This window comes from Myotis yumanensis, unplaced genomic scaffold (genome assembly GCF_028538775.1).
Source record: "Myotis yumanensis isolate MYYU_CA2020_CCGP unplaced genomic scaffold, mMyoYum1.0.hap1 SCAF_6, whole genome shotgun sequence".
NCBI classification, from domain to species: domain Eukaryota; kingdom Metazoa; phylum Chordata; class Mammalia; order Chiroptera; family Vespertilionidae; genus Myotis; species Myotis yumanensis.
Window position 1 is genome coordinate 8,321,485 of NW_027223757.1, and position 18,233 is coordinate 8,339,717.

Consider the following 18,233-nt stretch of genomic DNA (forward strand, 5'->3'; position numbering starts at 1 on the left):
GCTCCTCTCCTCGCCCACCCCACCTCACACCCTTGTGGCTTCAGAATGTGCTGGGCCAACTGTAGGGACCTAGCTGCCCCTGCTGCTGCTTCCAATCAGGGCCCTGCGGGAAGTAAAGAAAAGGAGGCCATCCCCCCCGCCCCCCTTCCCTGAGTCCCAGGGCAGCCACAGTGCAGTGGGGCAAGGCCACTCTGAGCCTCACAGTGCCACCCAGTGTCTACCCTGCTCTCCTCGCTGTGCTCTGGCACCTACACTCGCGCACATGCACTCATGTAGCCCAGTGCCCCGGGGCTTACAGTGTCACCTGGGTGCCCACTCCTTTCAAGCGATTTTGGTCATCGGCTGGGCACTACGCATGACTAGTTCCACCTTCCAAGTAAATGACACGCCAGGAAGAGCCCTCGGCGGTAAGTGTGGGGCCACAGCACTGCAGGTCCACGAGTCCTGCGGGGAGAGGGCTCTCTTTTATAAAGCAAAGAGGAAAAACCAAGAATGTGCCCCTCACCGGGGGCCCTGGAGGTGACTTAACTGGGATCAACTTGCTGTTTTCCACAGGCCCGGGGGAAGCCAGGCTTCACCGGGACCCGGGCTGTACGTCGTGCTCTCGGAAGCCAATGGGAGAGCGCGAGGCCAATCAGAAGGTCAGTGTGTGACGGTGACAACCAGGGGCCTCCCTTCCCTGCGTGCATCTTGTATTCCTATAGGGGAAGTGACTAGACAATCACCGAACAGGCAGCTACAGCCAAGCAACAGAGCAGAAGCTTGAAGGTGTTACTTTAATAAAAAGATACATGACTATAGGAATACAAGAGGATGCTAAAGAAACCCTCCATCTAGCTTTCTCCAAGTCGGCAGTTAGAGGAGCCACTTCCCTGTGGCTTAGATTCATTAAAAAGTGCTTCGCAGAGGCGCAGCGTCCACTCCCCAGGCCTGGCTCTAGGTAAGTAGCTTCAGTGCACACTCATCGGAGCCCCAGCTCGGAGGCCGAGTTCAGTCACGACCAGCTCCAGGAATCCTCATGCTTAGCAACGCAGCAAAGGGAGAAGGACAGCTCTCACCAAGAAGTTAGCCCTGGAATCCCTCTGGCTGTTCCCGAAAGAAGGCGTGCCACTAAGGACTGAGCAAGCAGACGAAAGGCCACTCAGGGTAGGAAGCCGTGGTGGTGGGTGCAAGCCGGAGTGTGTTCAGGAGCAGGATTTTACTATGGTGGTGTATGACGTGGGGAGAATGCTGCGGGGATTCTCAGACACTCGGGGGGTGGGGAGCCCTCAGACCGTGTTGGGGAAACCCTCTGCCTCCCCACTGATGTAATACGTTGGCAGGGAATGTGGTAAAGTTGGGCCCGTGGTGGCCATCTGGCTCTGGTGCGGCTCCTCCATGGGGGCGGCCCCGCGGCTGGCCGGGGCGTGCAGGCGGTGGGCATCCAGCATCTCCAGCAGCAGGTCGTACAGGGGCACCACGTTCTTGCACTTCATGTTGTACAGATGCTCCATGCCTTTGTTACTGCAGGTGGAGGTGGGGGGGGGGGGGGGGCGGGGCAGACACAGAGAGAGGATGCGTCAGACCATCGCAAACCCCAGGCCCTGACACTCCCAGACGGCAACGGTGAACACTCCGAACACACGTGCCCATTGTTCTTCCTGTTTAAAGAGCCATTTTTGGGTTTGCTGTGCAGGCGGCCTCCTCCCTCCGACTCGAATGAGGGTCTAATCCAGTGATGGCGAACCTTTGAGCTCGGCGTGTCAGCATTTTGAAAAACCCTAACTTAACTCTGGTGCCGTGTCACATATAGAAATTTGTTGCTATTTGCAACCATAGTAAAACAAAGTGTGCTGTCCACATCCAGGTCCCAGCCCTTCCTGGGACATCTGTAATGTATAATTGGGGGGGTTGTTTCTTTTATGTCTGTCCTGTGGGGAACCAGGGGAGCCTCACCTCATGTGCCTGATGTGGGAGAGGATGAGGAGGAGCTGGGCCAGGCGCCGGTGCTGCTGCTGCAGAGTCAGGCCTGCCTTGGCCATCAGATGGATCAAGGTGTCCGTGATCTTGTCCAGAACACGGTGGATGTGGTCCTTCTCCTCCAGAGACTTCAGAGTGCTGGACAGAAATGTGTACACTCCTGAATGTACAGAGAGAGAGAGAGAGAAAGAGAGAGAGAGAGAGTGAGAGAGAGAAACTCATACAGGATGAAATCCAGGAGCTTAACGGTGTGCGTGAGACATAATACTGAGTCAGCACCTTTCCCTCACACAGCAAGGGGGAAGTTTGAACCCATTTGACCCAAGCAACTATATAAAATTCCTTCTGTGAGCCAGTTTCCAAGGTTTGTCATTGAGAGTCCCAGGAGAAGCACTATTAGCCTGGGGGACCTAATGGTCCCTCTAGCCACCCATCTCTAACAGCTTTGACCCCAACACAAACTATGCCATTAATACTGCCCATGACCCTGTGAGAGGGGCATCCCTTTTCTAATGAAGAAACCAAGGGCGGAGAGATGCACTAACCAAGATAACTCAATAGGACAGAGCAAAGTTGTGAATGAAGCCCAACAAGCTGACTCCACTTCTCATTATAATGGAGATGCTCAGGAGACATGTGACCTCTTGATTTGCTAAGTGATTTACAGGTAATATTTCCAGGTAGCACTTAACTTGCTGCTACGTTTCAGGTCAGGTTTAGGGCCCCACTGCTTTTCCTCCTCAGATGAAAGGTTTATGATGGATGGTGAGGACTGTGGCAAATGCTGTTTTTCACTGCCAGGCATGTTTTCCTTTCCCCTCTTGCCTTTCTCTGTCACTAGATCCTCCTCCCTGGGCCACACGTGGACTCATCCAATCAGGCCACTCTAGTCTTTTGGACTCACAGCCCTGCCTCACAGCATCCACATACAACTCCAGAATTGTATGTGGATGCTGTGAGATCAAAATTCTTTCCTCTAGGGTTGCTGAACTGGGAGGACGAGAATATGGGACTGTTACGTAGTGGCATCTTCCTATAGCACATGGAGCTCCTGTCTGCAGAATAGAACATTCCAACAACATGCAGAGGTGGGAGTTGGAGGAAGGAGGGGGGATCCTGGTTCCAGTTATATAGTCCTGCTTCTTGTATTTCTTTTTAATTTGACCTTGGAGCTTTCATAGTATCCTCTCTAACACATGAATCCATGAAGTCCTTTTGTGCTTAAGGTACTGTGAGTCACCTGCAAAGGAAAGAACCCTGACTATTCAACTAAGTTGTGAGCTCAGCCCAAGAACCAGAAGAAGGAGATTGGTAAAGAGGTGGGATGTATGAGATCGGGAGGAGGTCAGGATGGGTCAGTCTTGGGAACACAGGATAGATTTTCTATCAAGTAAATACTCCAGAATAAGCTTCATTCTTCATAATGATACCATCTTGCAGGAAGTAGATGCAATATTTTTTTCGGTCTTATTTCTATTCAGTCCCATTGCCTCTCATAAATAGATTTCTTCTTCCCCCTCCCCGTCCTCCCTAGTACCTTCAAGTTAAGCCTCCCAAATTCATCATCCCCTGACTTTGTACTGGTAATGTGGGGATGAGTTATGGCTCACACAGCAGCTGGAGGTTGGGAATGGGAAAAACATTTACACAGAGGAACTCATAGTAAACAGAGTTGTAACTGCCCAGAATGGAAAATGGCTAAGCTTTAAACAAATGCAACAACAACAAAACCAGAATGGTCAGGATCTTGGCTTACATGCAGATGAATAGAATAATGTAGCTTTTGGTACCAAGAGGCACTTTGATCCAAAGCAAAGAGAACACAGAATGAGTAAGCAGCAGACAAGCAGTGGGATAGGAAGGAAATTGCTGGATTACTTCACTTATGTTCCATGCAGACTGTTGATAGAGAAAGAATGTGTCCATTTAAAAAAAACAAAACAGGCAGATGTCCAGTAGCCTTGAGATTGGCACAGATGTAACGGATGGCAGGGAAAGTGTGCGCCACTGGTTTAGGGGTCCAGGATGGCCTCCGCTGAGTCCCCATGACCATGCTTCTCACCTCACTCTATGTCATCACACACATTCTAGCCTTGCACCTCTCAGAGGCCCCACATCTGGCTGGATATCCTGGGAACTTGCCCAAGACACAGACCTGAGTTAATTCAACTTAGATGATGCATTTTCTACCAATTCCCTTTTTTGTTACCACCCAGGATGCTGGCTTTATTCACCAATAATCCCATTCTTCTTCAAGGAGCAAACTGTTTTGATGTCCCTGACTGGGGAGGTACAGCACTTGGCCTTCCTACTCATGCACACAGGATTAGAGCAGAATGTGCTAGAATCTCAGAGGTCTTGAAGCCAGCATTATGCTGTGCCCATTGCAAGGGAGGTAGGAGCCTTGGCATTCAGACTCCAGGGTGTGAAGTGTCCTCTGGGGCTGTTGGTCCCCACTCTTCCTCAACGTGCACACATGAACAGCACATAGATCCTTCCCTTCAGCACGCTGTCATGGAAAACCTACTGTGTGCACACATTGTGTTATATCACAAAGGTTCCAAGCTTTATTTTCTTCCAAAGGTTAATGTCTTAAGTGCAGATATTGCCTGTGGAGAAAGAATTTTCTGAACAACGACTCGGGAGGCAAGCCATTCTCAGAACAAGCCTGTTTTCTAGTAGAGTTTTGGCACCAATACAGCTTGTCGTCAGCAAATGCTTCCTAGCTGAGCAAATTCACTTAGAAATAGAAATACAGTCCTATCAAAATGCCAATAATTGACAACCGCAGCCAACACATCCTTTTGGGGCTACTGTGGCCAAACGTGGACCATGTGTGTTGCCTGTTGCCCCTGAAGGGCCCTTTGAAAGAAAGAACAGAAACTCAAATTCCCAGAATGCTTCAGGCGCTTTGGCAAGAGCAAAAAGGAGCTGGTGGTCTCTGCCACCCTGGACTGCTGTGCTACTGTTCCCAGAACCACAGAGTCAAGGTCAGACACCGAGGACCTTCAGAAATGTTCTTGTGATAAGGCATGCTTTTGCAACTCTAGAGGTTGCTCCAAATCCCAAAGGTGAAAAACAAAACAAAACAATCTGCGTGTCATTGTCTAGTCTTCAAGTGCTATTGGCAGATCTGAGCTACTACATAGTCTGAACCTTGCAGCCGGCATTGGGAATTGTAGGAGGAATCTGTGGAGAAGTCTGGTGGTAGCAAGGACTGGGCAGTGAGACTGTTGGGACATCCTCATGTGTGAGATCTCAATTCAATTTTCCTCACTCTCTTGGTCTCACTGACTCCTCTCACTCTACTTGGACACTCTCTTCCTTCTTCCTTTTGCTCTCTACTCTACAGGAACCCCCTCTCTGCCCCTCATCACTCTTCCAAGTAAGAGAGTCTTCCAGAAGTTGGAGGAATGCAGGCATGAACAGTGCATTGCACAAATGCACCTAGTGTGCCTGGAAGGAAGCATAACATAGCCAGGGGTGTCCAGCAGGCCCTGCCCTTGACCTCCACTGGGAGGCACATTGAGCTGCTCCTACAGAGGTGAGGACGGCCAGATGCTTGAGGACAAATTCTTCAAGAAGCCCACACTGGTTCTTCCCAAAAGGAGGAATGTGACTGCGGACCCAGGGGAGTCCTTCCGTCCATGGCAGCTTGACCAAAATAAAAGGAAATGGCTCAAAGGGAAAAATAGCGAAGAAAGCTCAAGTCCACAGCTGTCATCGGTCTGGACCAGAAAGCTGTCACTCAGCTGGGGCAAAAAGGAACTTCTCATCCTCTTCACCCAGTGATTAATGGGCAGGTCTGCCTCTCAGGTTTTCTGCTGCGAACTGCTTCCATAATCAAATAGGGTGTTTGCTCAGAAGGGCCTTCAAGGTTGCCAGTTCAATAAGCAGCATGTTTGTTTTGTGCTTCATATGTGACTGCTGTTCTTCCTGGGGATGGTACTGATCCTCTAGGGGTTCAAACAGCTCACGGTCGCCACAGCCACTTAGTGGGAGAGGTTGTGCTGGGGTCCTGTGATGTGCAGGACAGTTCCAACCAGTGAAATGAAAGATTTTTTACTGAATGTCCTGCTGAATCAACCCTACTACAAGCAAAAATCTGTAGTGAAAAGTTTTGAAAAGCTTTTAACAAGGCTGTACACAAAAGACCTCAGCATGCAAGTTGGCTATAGAGAGGGAAGCTTAAATGGAACACATTTGTTCAAAATTCAGTAATTTATTAACTTTCTGTAGCCTGCCAATTGAATGTATTGCATAAGCATTCCCACTATGCACTTAGTTGAAGTGATTCAGTGCAGTTGTACTACAAAAGCAACACGCACGGTTGCAAATACATAGAAGAGATGTAAAGCTCTTCTAAACAAAATTAGAATCAACTATTATCCAATTGTAGATATCAATGAAATATTGTGTTGTCTCCCATGTGCTTTTAAATAATTTTACAGCATAATAAGAATCCACTTTGCAAAAACTACGTATTAAAATTGTCTGGGGGTTCTTGTCTTTCTGCCTTATGCTGATATTTCCTCCAGAGGTTTTCCACTTCTTGATCATTCTTATATCATTGTGTGTTTTTTCTAATCCATCATCACTTCTCCAATATTTATCTTAAGGATATGACCTTTATAAGTTCCAGAAAATGAATATTTGCCTTGGATGTCATGGGTTATTAAGATAGAATCTATGTTTCTATATACTTCAGCACTTCCTCATCCTGTATCACAACAAAGGGAATTAGTTTGACAATACACATACTAAAGCCAGCTCATGTGCAAAATTATCCTTTTATTTATTTATATTATTCTTTGACAGTCTAGGTTTTATTGACATGTTATTACTGAATCAATCTAATTTCTTTCTCACTTCTTATCCTATCTAATAATAGACAAAGATGGTAATTGACCATACCTTTGCTACGCCTCCCATTAGCTAATCAGTGCAATATGCAAATTAACCGCCAACAAAGATGGCGGCTAATTTGCATATACCCGGGAGCGAAGACTGAAGACACCGTAGAAGGAAGCCAAGCAACGGAGCTAAGGTAGCAGAGACAGCGGGAGAGAAGCGGCAGAGAAGGGCTGGGTAGCAGCGGCAGAGACGGGCGGGGTAGGAGCGGCAGACGGGAGGGAAGCCCTATTCTTTCAGGAATCTTCCTGCAAATGGGCCTCTAGTCATATATAAATAAGTTTTGGTTAGTTTTTAGTTTTCTTATTCAGGTAATCCATCTCTACCTCGGCTTTCTCATATGCCTATACTTATTGCACAGAAAAACTCCTGGTCATCTTCTTATATCCAAACATTCACTAGAAATGTAAGCATTTTACTATTTTCTTATGTTTTATTTTTTGCCATAGTCAAGCCTGGGCATCTCAATGAAATACACATTTTATTTTAAATTAATATTATTTCTTTTTTGTACAATAGTTATGAAATTATATTGATTAAAAAAAACTGTGCATAGGTAAACTATTATATATTTATTTCATGATATTCAAAGGGATATGTAAGTTTCATTAGGCTAGTATTATTTGCTGGCAAATCTAAGAGATTTTTCTCTAAGATTTATGATCCTCAAATGTGGTTGTCTCTCAGAGCCTCTTCTGGCATTCTAACCAAACCTACTGACTGGCAACCAAACTTACTGACTGGCAGGCCAAGTGCTTTCAAAAAAACTCCCCATTGAGGAGTCTGATGCACATCTAGGAACATGAATCACATGACTACCATGGTTTCTTTACATCTGGCCACTAAAATGTAAACTCTGGAGAACACGGACTATATTGTCTTTCTGTGAAAAGTGTCTTAGCATGATGCAAAACTACTCTGAGGATGTCTTCTACATGCATTTCCTCATCCGTGTGGTCCTCCAGGCTTTCTCCCCCTTCCTGCTGGTTGGTTAGCATGGAAGACCTGGAAAGCCACCCAAGAAGATCCCAGAGCCCTCATCAGCCTGAGTCCCTGAATGACCACATGGAAGAGGCGCTGACACTAAGCTGTTCCTGCACCCAGCATTGTTAAGTAAACAGGAAATCAACCTCTATGTGTTTGAGCTGTTATACATTTTGAAGCTTACTTTTATTGAAGTTGTCTTACTTTAATGCCAAATATGAAAGATTTTAAGATTTGTTGATTGAATAAATGAATAAATTTGTATAAGAGAAGAGATAGTCACAGGGATGTTTGTGTGCCTCCTTGGTTGAAATTTTCCACATTTCTAAGGCCTTAGGTTGCAGGAGTTTACTTAGAAGTTATTTTCCTTCCCAAATTTTAAGATTGTCACATTTTGACCTAGATTCTAGAACCACCTCACATCCCCTGTCATGTTAACCATTTATTCTAAACACTAACATACTTCATAGCAACCGATAAATTAAAGAACCCATCAAAGAGCCCAGGACGTGGGAATGTTTAGTCAGTCATGACTCAAAGATGCAGTTCCCATCATGCAGAGGATTTCAAAGAGATTGTTCTATACTATGCAGGAACTGACTTCTCATTTCACGAATCAAATAAAGTGAGTCTTGCTTTGAGCGCTATTTACCCGTAGATAGGAAACTTCCATTCTTCTACTGATACGTGATTATTTACCTGGAAAGTGAAGAACCTGTCCATAACCCAATCCTGCACATTGTTTACTGTTCCACTAGTATTTGTAAGATCTCAAACTCTTCCAAATCCCCTTCTAAGTGGTCTCAGAGGGAGAGGGATCCCAGAGATGGTAAGAGTTCTTGCCAGAACCCTGCACGGGAACATGTTGGTCCTGTTTGTTGGGCTTCACTGTATACCCATGAGCACCCTCTTGGCACAGATGAGTATGAAATCATATGCTAATGATTCAGTGACATTTATCAATTTAGTATAATTTTTAATGAAATCTGCTGGATGTTCCAGGAGATAAATACTTGGTACATCAATACACTCAAACTGACTCAAAGGACAAATCTCTTCGTGATGATTTCAGGTCGTGAAACTGACAAACTAATTCAACTGACTTGAGAAGAAACTTAAATGGGCACTTTAAAAAAATAACTTAAGTGGCAGCCATCTATCTCACTTTTATATATGAAACTGCAGTTTTTAATTTTTGTAAAAAAAATACTTGATCCTCAAATGTGGTAGCCTTTTACCTTTTAGGATAAAACCATTATGAATGCATATTTTGCTCAGGAGAGTTATTTTTATTAGTTATAGCTGTAATATATTTTTAAAAATCAGCCAGGGTTTTGATTTTCCAACTAGTATGGTTCTGAGGTCAAGAAGAAGACATTCTAAAGATACATCGATGGGAAATGTGTGGCTTGTCTATTACAGAGGAGTCTGTTCACACGTTTTTATGTGAAGCTCCTAGTCCCAGGGAGCTGGCCTGGCCTCAGGAGGTCTTAAGGGTTGCATTTGTTCCAGAAAAGGCAGGCTGAAACAGCATGGGCGAGTTCCCTTCCCTGAACCTCACTTTTTCTTGCCTGGCATTTCAAGGACAACAGAGCAACAGCACAGGCACAGAGCAGGAAGCAGCTCGTACACTTTGGGCCAGGTTGTATTTTTCTGAGATGACAAGATTTTCCATCCAACGTGCATCTCTACATCTACACTCCTCCCTGGTGTGTGGGTGGATCTGTGACTGACTTGTAGTTTAAAGAGAGAGAGAGAGAGAGAGAGAGAGAGGGACCCAGATAATGTGGCTCCATGGTTGAGTACCAACCTATGAACCTAGAGGTCATTCCATTACAGGTCAGGGCACATGCCCCGGTTGCGGGCTCAATCCCCAATGTGGGGCGTGCAGGAGGCAGCTGATCAATGATTTTCGCTCATCATTGATGTTTCTATCTCTCCCTCTCCCTCTCCCTTCCTCTCTGAAATCAATAAAAATATATATATATTTTAAAATAGGCTAAAAGTGATGCTTCTCCACTTCTAAGGGCCTGCTACACAAAGACATGCAGCTTCTGCCTTGTCAGCTGGCACGTGCTTCCGGAGCCCTTCATGCCTTCTAAGAGGGAGAGTGTGCCAGGCTGTGTGGAAGCCCAGGCCACATGGATAGGCCACAGCCAACCACCCCAACTGGTGTCCCAGCCAACAGGCAGCATCCATGGCCAGCATGTAAATAAAGACGCTTCAAGGTGACTCCAGCTCATGATTATCAAATTACCCCTCATTGATAAGTCTCCCTGTCTGAGGCCCCAGACACTGTGGGGAAGACACAAGCCATCCCCTCTGTTCCTTATCCCAATTCATGACCAATAGAGTCCAAACCTTTTTGTAAGTATTGTGGTGATTGATTACACAGCAGCAGTGAGCAGAACACCTGGACATCGGCACCAGATGCTTAGGGAGGAAAATGATCCAGAACAGGCAGATTGGAGATTAGACTCCTGATCTGGTTCATCGTGTGGTGAAATCACATTTGGATCCTCCCTGCTCTACATTATGCATCCTACTTGCCTATCGTGCCTTTGCCCAGCCCTCGACCTTCACCCTTGGTGATGCAATGGTAAGGGCTTGAGCTCATCCTGCCAATACCATGAGTAGTTAACAATTGTCATAGAAGGCCTTTAGCTCTAACCACAGCCTAGCTGATCATCAAAACATATGGCTCTTCCCCTGACTGGCTACCCAAATATCTGCACTTTCATGCCTTTCTTTTTAATATGTTTTTATTGATTTCAGAGAGAGGAAGGGAGAGGGAGAGAGAGAGAAACATCAATGATGAGAGAGAATCATCGATTGACTGCCTCCCGCATGCCACCTACTGGGGATGGAGCACACAACCCGGGCGTGTGTCATGTGCCCTGACCTGGAATCGAACCCTGATCTCCTGGTTCATAGGTCAATGCTTAACCACTGAGCAACACCAGCCAGGCCTGCACTCTCGTTTCTCACTAGAATAAAACATTTTGAATTTTTAGTTGCATAATCCTTATCAAGTCTCAGTTGTGAGAAATAGAATTTGTAGAGATTTCCCTAAGAAAGTTTTCATGTCAAACAATTGGTCTAGTTTATTTTATTTTTATTGCAAGCCTGTGAACTTTATAATGGAATGTGTTTTTCTCTTTACTTTGGCCAAGAAGAGGAAATTTAGAGCCAAATCTGTGGCCCACTCCTAGGAACTGTACAGATGTACTTCTGTGTGCTAATCTGACCCTTGGATTTATTATTTTATGCATATTATTTCCCTTTTTGCAGATTTTGTCAATTACTAGTTCACTCCTTTTGCATTGCATAAAATTTAGTAAGCCATTTCAAATCCTTTGTGGAATAGGCAATTATAAACAAAATAACTAAAAAGACATCCTTCTATTCTCTGGCAAGTCAGTACAGAGTACTAGTGTAAATATAATGTATATTGACATTATATTTGAATGTCTATTAGACATTCATCTGATTTAACCTCAAACCCAGAAAAAAAATGCCATACTATCTAAGAAATTATAATTGGTCTCTATGCACATGTTCACATCCTTCTGAATTGAATAGCACCACTTAAATCCCCTGTCATGTTCGGCACCTGTCTCTAATAAATGAAGGTTCTTTGTTCTGATTTTCATGTTTATCTGCAGAGCCACAAAGTTTCAGATATATTTCTTCCCTTTTTCCTAGATGTAGAGTTGAAATGGCTGATAGTTCTCTCTGGTTATTTTGAAAAAATATAATTACTGTCAACAGTTATTATTTCAGAGAGATAAGTGGGCATGTAGATTATACATATATTTTTTAGATATTTCAGCTCCATCATTTCAAGTAAGCACTACAGTGGAGGAAAATTGCATGAAAAATGTCACATGATTGTGACAAGTTTATCTCATTTTTTCCTTAAGGAAAGAAAGATTTTATTATATTTCAAAAAAGGGATACAGAATTCCAGAACTATGGATTGTAAAGGGGCTTTAAATTCATCTAGTTCAGTGGTTTTCAGACCATTTTGAGAATCCAAACCCCTTTTAAAAAGGAAGTGAGCCCTAACAGGTTTTGCTCAGTGGATAGAGCATCGGCCTGCAGACTGAAGGGCCCCAGGTTCGATTCCGGTCAAGGGCATGTACCATGGTTGTGGGCACATCCCCATTAGGGGGTGTGCAGGAAGCAGCTGGTTGATGTTTCTCTCTCACCGATGTTTCTAACTCTCTATCCCTCTCCCTTCCTCTCTGTAAAAAAAAAATCAATAAAATACATATTTTTTTAAAAAGGAAGTGAACTTCATGTGCAGCCCTCACATATAAACTGGGCAAAGTCAAAATTTTCTGATTAAAGAAGGAGAAATGGGCTCTAGCCAGTGTGCCTCAGATGGTTGGGTGTCATTCCTTGCACCGAAACGTTGCCAGTTCGATTGCTCATCAGGACACATGACCTGAGTATGGGTTCCATCTCGGTAGGAGGCAGATAGGAGGCAGCCAATCAAAGTTTCATTCTCATATCAATGTTTCTCTCTCTCCCACTCCCTTCTCTCTCTAAAAATCAATACAAACATCTTAGAAAAAAAGGGGGAGGAGAAATGGGAGTGCCTGGAGCCTGCTCCCTTGGCTTCTCCCCCTCTGCCCCACGTCCCCATTTTTTGGTGATTCCAAAAAACACAAGCTTTCAGCAGAAGAAGGTTTTAAAAACCATTGCTCTCCAGAAAAGGAGAAGACAAGCCATCCACTGGGAAAAATATTTGCAGAAACATATTTAATAAAGGATCCTTATGCAAAACACAAAGAACTCTCAAAAGTCAACAATAAGGAAGTAAACAACTAAATTAAAAAATGGGCAAAAGACTTGAACAGATGCCCTACATATATGTCATTTAGAAACTGCAAATTAGAACAACAGTGCGATACCACAACACACCTATTAGAATGGCCAGAATCTAGAACACTGATAATGCCAAACGCTAGTGAGGTTACTGAGAAACAGGAACTCTCATTCATTGCTTGCAGAAATGAAAAATGGTACAGCCGCTTCGGAAGATAGTTTGGTAGATTCTTACAAAGCTACACATACTCTTCCCATACGATGCAGCAATCATGCTCCTTGGTATTTATCCAAAGGAGTTGAAAATGTATGTCCATACTAAAGCCTGCGCATGAATGTTTACATCATCATTTTTTTAAAAAAAATATTTTATTGATTTTTTACAGAGAGGAAGAGAGAGGGATAGAGAGTTAGAAACATCGATGAGAGAAAAACATCAATCAGCTGCTTCCTGCACACCTCCTACTGGGAATGTGCCCGCAACCAAGGTACATGCCCTTGACTGAAATCAAACCTGGGACCTTTCAGTCCACAGGCCGACACTCTATCCACTGAGCCAAACCAGTTAGGGCTATCATTATTTATAATTGCCAAAACTTGGAAGCAACCAACATGTCCTACAGTAGGTGAATGGATAAGCATGTGGTATATCCAGACACTGGAATCTCATCCAGCACTAGAAAGAAATGAGCTATCAAACCATCCAAAGACATGGAGAAATCTTCAATGCATATTACTAAGTGAAAGAAGCCAATCTGGAAAAAACAAAATGAAATACTGTCATGATTCCACCTGTATGACCTTCCGGAAGAGAACACATGATGGAGACAGCAGAAACGATCGGTGGAGGAGGAAAGAATGTATGCGCAGAACAGGGGACTTGGGGTTCAGTGAAACTACTCTGTCTGACACTATATGTCATTATATATTTGTCCAAACTCATAGAATGTACAATGCCAAGAGTTACTCTAATGTAAACTAAGGACTTTGGATGACAAGAGATTTTTTAAATGTGGGTTCATTGATTGTAACAAATGTACCGGCCTTGGACACTGGGAGAGGCTGTGCATGCGGGAGCGGGAGGAAACACATGGGGATTCTCTGTACCTTTCACTCCATGTTTCTCTGAACCTAAAACTGCTCTTTAAAAATTACATATATTAATAGGTAAATAAAATTGGAATAAAAATTTTTAATTTAAAAAATATCCATCCCTGCTTATCCACTTCAACGATTTGACTCATTGGGAAAGAGAGGCTCAGAGAGGTTAAGGAACTGGGAGAGTGGATGCTGGAGCTGGGAGGGGTTTCAGGCGGGGCAGCCTGGCTGGGCTAGCCTGAGGTCACCCCATGGCCAGTCAATAAGTGGCAGTGCTGGAACCAGAACCCAAACAGACCCACTCCTGGCCCAATGTTCAAAAGCTCCAGGAAAAATTTCCCAACTTCAAAGCTTGTGAGAAACTAGAAGTGCCTGCCAATGGACTCGCCTCCTGAGACATTTGAGAAAACTAATAATTTTCCTGGAATGATTTAGGAGCAATCCAGCTTTTCAAAACAGGGCGCAAGATGGTGTGCAGAGCGGGTGTGCTGGGGTACACAGGCCTCTCCTAAGAGTTTCTTTAATGATGAACTTTCACCAAAATGTTAACATGATTACTCTTGTGTGGTGAGATTATGATTCCTTGGAACATTATTTGTCTTGGTGTTTTTTCTGTGTTTTCCAAGTTCTCTGACTTGGGCATGTATGCCTTCGTAAGTTGGTCAAGGAAAATGTTATTAAAAATACAAAGTCGAAGTCCCTTACATTCCTATCATTTCACAAGCTTGTCAATGCCTGCACTGTTGGGGGGAAATGCAGTTAGTGAATGGGTATTTCAAGGAATAAGGAGCTACCCCTCTAAGCACAAAACATCAGCTCCAAAGATTGACACGATAGTGTCCCCGCAGGACCTGCAGGTTGGATGGGAAGGAAGCACAGTGTTATTTACTAGAAGGTGCTGAGGGCTAGGCTCTCTGTGAAGGTGAAGTTTGCTGTCTCACTCAAAGAGTAGCACTTGCGATGCCACGAGAAAGGGCAGAGGCCTCACCTGTCAGGGTGAAAATGAACTTTACACTCCGGGTGTCACTCATCACTGTTGTTGATGCCAATTTCAAAGAATAAATAAATGGTTCCTGCTTGTCCCCTCCTGAGGTCATGCTCAGCCCGCCCCGGAGCTGATGGCTGCTCCGAGCTGGACCAGAAAGCCCATGTCTATCTGCTCCCCAAGGGGGGGTGGGGGGGGTGGAGGGGAGGGAGGGCAGGAGGGGGAGGGGCGAATCTGGAGACTAGGCTGCACTTGGCCCTGGGGGCCTCCGTGGCACTAAACCGGGCACTCTTTGAACGAGGAGCCCCTTGATCACTGGACAAGAGCCAGGATGGAGCGGTGTCGGGGTCACAGGGTAAGCTGCTCGTGATTGACTGGGAAAGGGGGTGTCCATCTACACAAAAGCCCCAGAACCCAGAGCAAAGGAAACCATCGGAGGAGCCAGGTGTCCTTCCCTAGGTGAGCTTTTAAAGGAAGGTACACCTCCAGCCTATTCAACCTCTCGTCTTTCTTTTTGTAAATATCACTTTAAAAAATCAGTGGCAAAGGGCCTAAAGGCAGAAGGTAAGACATAAAGTCACAAAATTGAGCACCCTGACTGCTTGGAATCAGAGAAGTTCACCAACACAGTGTCTGTACAATTCTGAAAAAGTAAAATTAATATAATAAAATAAAATTCTCAGGTGATAATCTGCTTCAAAAAGGTGAGCTTGGGATGTTGATAATATGATGTTTATAATGTGGCCTGTGTAGAAATTCCTGGCCTTGGAGAAGGAATTCCTGCAGCGGAGAGCCGGGGTGGGGGAGGGGGTGGGGTTGGGGGCAGGGGTGGGAGAAGAAGCTCTGCTCTCCCAGACTTGCCAGCAGCACCTCCCTCCTCGGCCTTCCACTCGGCCTGATAAGGTTGCATGCATGTGAAAGTGTAACCGGGTAGAACTTTCTGGAGCAGTAAGCAATATGTAGCAAGAGCTTTAAAGATATTTCACCCTTTCACCCAGAAAATCTAGAAACATATCCAAAGTAATATCATAAGTGAGCAACAGACCTAAAAGAATGCAAACCAAGCATTTCTAATAATAAATTTAAAAATTGCTTGTGTTTGACAATGTCAGATTTGTTATATACAAGATGTTATACCCTCAAGAATAATTCTGCAGCCAGTTAAAATCTTATTTTTAAAGAAGGTATGTGTGTATCACCTTAATTTAAATGCATAAATATAAATATGAATACATGCACACACAGCATGGGAGGGAAAAGGAAGCAGTACCTAACACGAATCCAGTGTAGGTCTAAGCAGGCATTGTTGTAAGAGCTAGCTCGTTTAACAGGTAGGCATTGCTACATTCTCCATTTCATGGACCAGGAAATAGATCACAAAGGGTTTAAGCAACTCAGCCAAAGTCATACAACTCAAAAGTAGCCGAAAGAACTTGGAACTAGAGTCCCTTGCCCTTAACTCTCACACTTGTATTGCAGTAAGATACATCAAAATGTCCACATGGCTGGTTAACTTTGGGTTGTTGCTCATTTCTTTAATAATATATTTTGTATTCGTAGATGACCTAAATTGCTGTTTGAAATCACAGCTTCATTTGTTAAAAGAATAACTTCCTTTTTGTATCTATGTTTATCTTCAGACCATGAAGTCCTTGAGGAGGGCGCTTGCCTTCCTAATCACTCCTAATATTATCACTATTGGCATGACCCCTGGGTGACCTGGATGGAGCAGCCCCTGGGCTCCCAGGGGACGCCCATGGCCTCACTTCACTAACCCAGAACAGGAACTGCTACTGTCTCCCAGTCACAGATAAGGCCTTAAAGGCAACTTCGCATTCCCAGCACTTAACCACAGTGCCTGGAGAGCAGCAAATCCTTACCAAATGGTAGTTAAGCTAACAAATAGTAGCTTAAAAAGGCCATGAATGTCACTCGGTTCAGTGGAGTATTACTGTCTTTCTCATCTGCCAGAAGAAAAAATCTAAGAAAGTAGATAGCAAGTAAAAACAAGGCTGAGGCAGCCTCAATCTACTGCAACATAAAAAGTCACGTGCGCCCTCTGGGGGAAGTGCTGGAGCTGATGCAGTCCAAGGACACCCTGGCAGGACAGGGACAGGAAGATGTTTGTTTGCCCATCTTTCTTTCAATCCAAGAGCAGTCGGACAGGGCCACCGGGCCGCAAGCGAGAGGCCAGGCCCAAAGGTAGGTCTTGCAACCAAGTTCAGGCGTGTTTGTTTTGGACTTAAAACCTCACAGGCCATTTTGATGTTCCCTTTAAATGTTTCCCGAAACCATACATACTTTTACTTGTCCAGTGAGTATCTTGTGGAGAAAGAAAAACCCATTAAAAAGCAGTATTTTTGTTCACGTCTGAGCTCAAGAAATTGCTGGTATTCTGTTGTTGTTTTCCTCTGGCTTTCTTTGGTTCGAGTGTCAACACACTTTTAAATGACAGTTTAGGATACCGGGCTCGAGGGCAGAGGAAGGGCACCTAAGGCCCGTCCAAATATAGGGCCTGAGCGGAGTTCTGGTCTTTTTATTGGAACAGGGAGATCTTGACACCAGCAACTTGGTAGAATAGTAGACCGCTAAATATTTTCCCTTAAAAAAAAAGAACATACTGTAATGGAAATGTAATATTAGCTTATGTTTTTAAGTTGCCTTATTATGTCATAAAAAACCTATCCAGTTGACAGGACTATTTAGAATTATGATTTCCATTTGAGGAAACTGGTGGAAAGAGGCCCAGTGGCTTGGTGAGACCCTGTTAGTTTGGTAATGAAGCCAGAACTTTCTCCCTGACCTGTTTTCTGACTCCAGCTAGTTCCCACTCACCCTCGAGACTCAGCTCATGCACCAGTCCCCATACTAGGACATAGTGTCACGCCTGAGCACACGTTTATCAGCCCTTATCTCATGACATTGAAACAGTTAATTGCCTATGTCCCTTGCCCAACCCAGTGTGTGACAGAGCGAACGGATCTTATTCATCCGTGTGCCTCCAGCGCCAAGCACAGTTCTGAGCATGAGCAGATGTTCCCGCAGTTTGCAGAATGCTTCATTTTATAATGTACTAGAGGACTATTTAATTTAGCTGATATTTCATCACCTACACCAGTCGTGTCCAAACTAGGTTCCACAGACTCCTGAAAGTTAAAAAGATTCTCAAATGTCTTTAAATTGTTTTTTAGAATTATAAAATGTGCTTTTAATGACATCTGTAAAATATCATTAAGACATTAAGATCATGCCCTAACTGGTTTGGCTCAGTGGATAGAGCATCGGCCTGCGGACTGAAAGGTCCCAGGTTTAATTCCGGTCAAGGGCATGTACCTTGGTTGCGGGCACATCCCCAGTGGGGGGTGTGCAGGAGGCAGTTGATGGATGTTTCTCTTTCATCGATGTTTCTAACTCTCTCCCTCTCCCTTCCTCTCTGTAAAAAATCCATAATATATATATATTT

At 44.4% G+C, this 18,233-nt stretch overlaps 1 protein-coding gene across 3 annotated transcripts in view; it reads right to left on the bottom strand.

Annotated features, from left to right (window-relative positions):
• Positions 1 to 757: 757 nt before the first annotated feature.
• Positions 758 to 18,233, bottom strand: part of ESR1 (estrogen receptor 1) — a 204,852-nt gene continuing 187,376 nt past the window's right edge. For all 3 annotated transcript variants that reach the window (XM_070417453.1, XM_070417451.1, XM_070417452.1), the window contains exons 7-8: positions 1,936 to 2,119; positions 758 to 1,503 (exon numbers count right to left, since the gene is read on the bottom strand). In XM_070417453.1, coding sequence (XP_070273554.1) covers positions 1,269 to 1,503; positions 1,936 to 2,119 — 419 coding nt within the window. In that variant the 3' untranslated portion in view covers positions 758 to 1,268. The remainder of the gene's footprint in view (positions 1,504 to 1,935; positions 2,120 to 18,233) is intronic.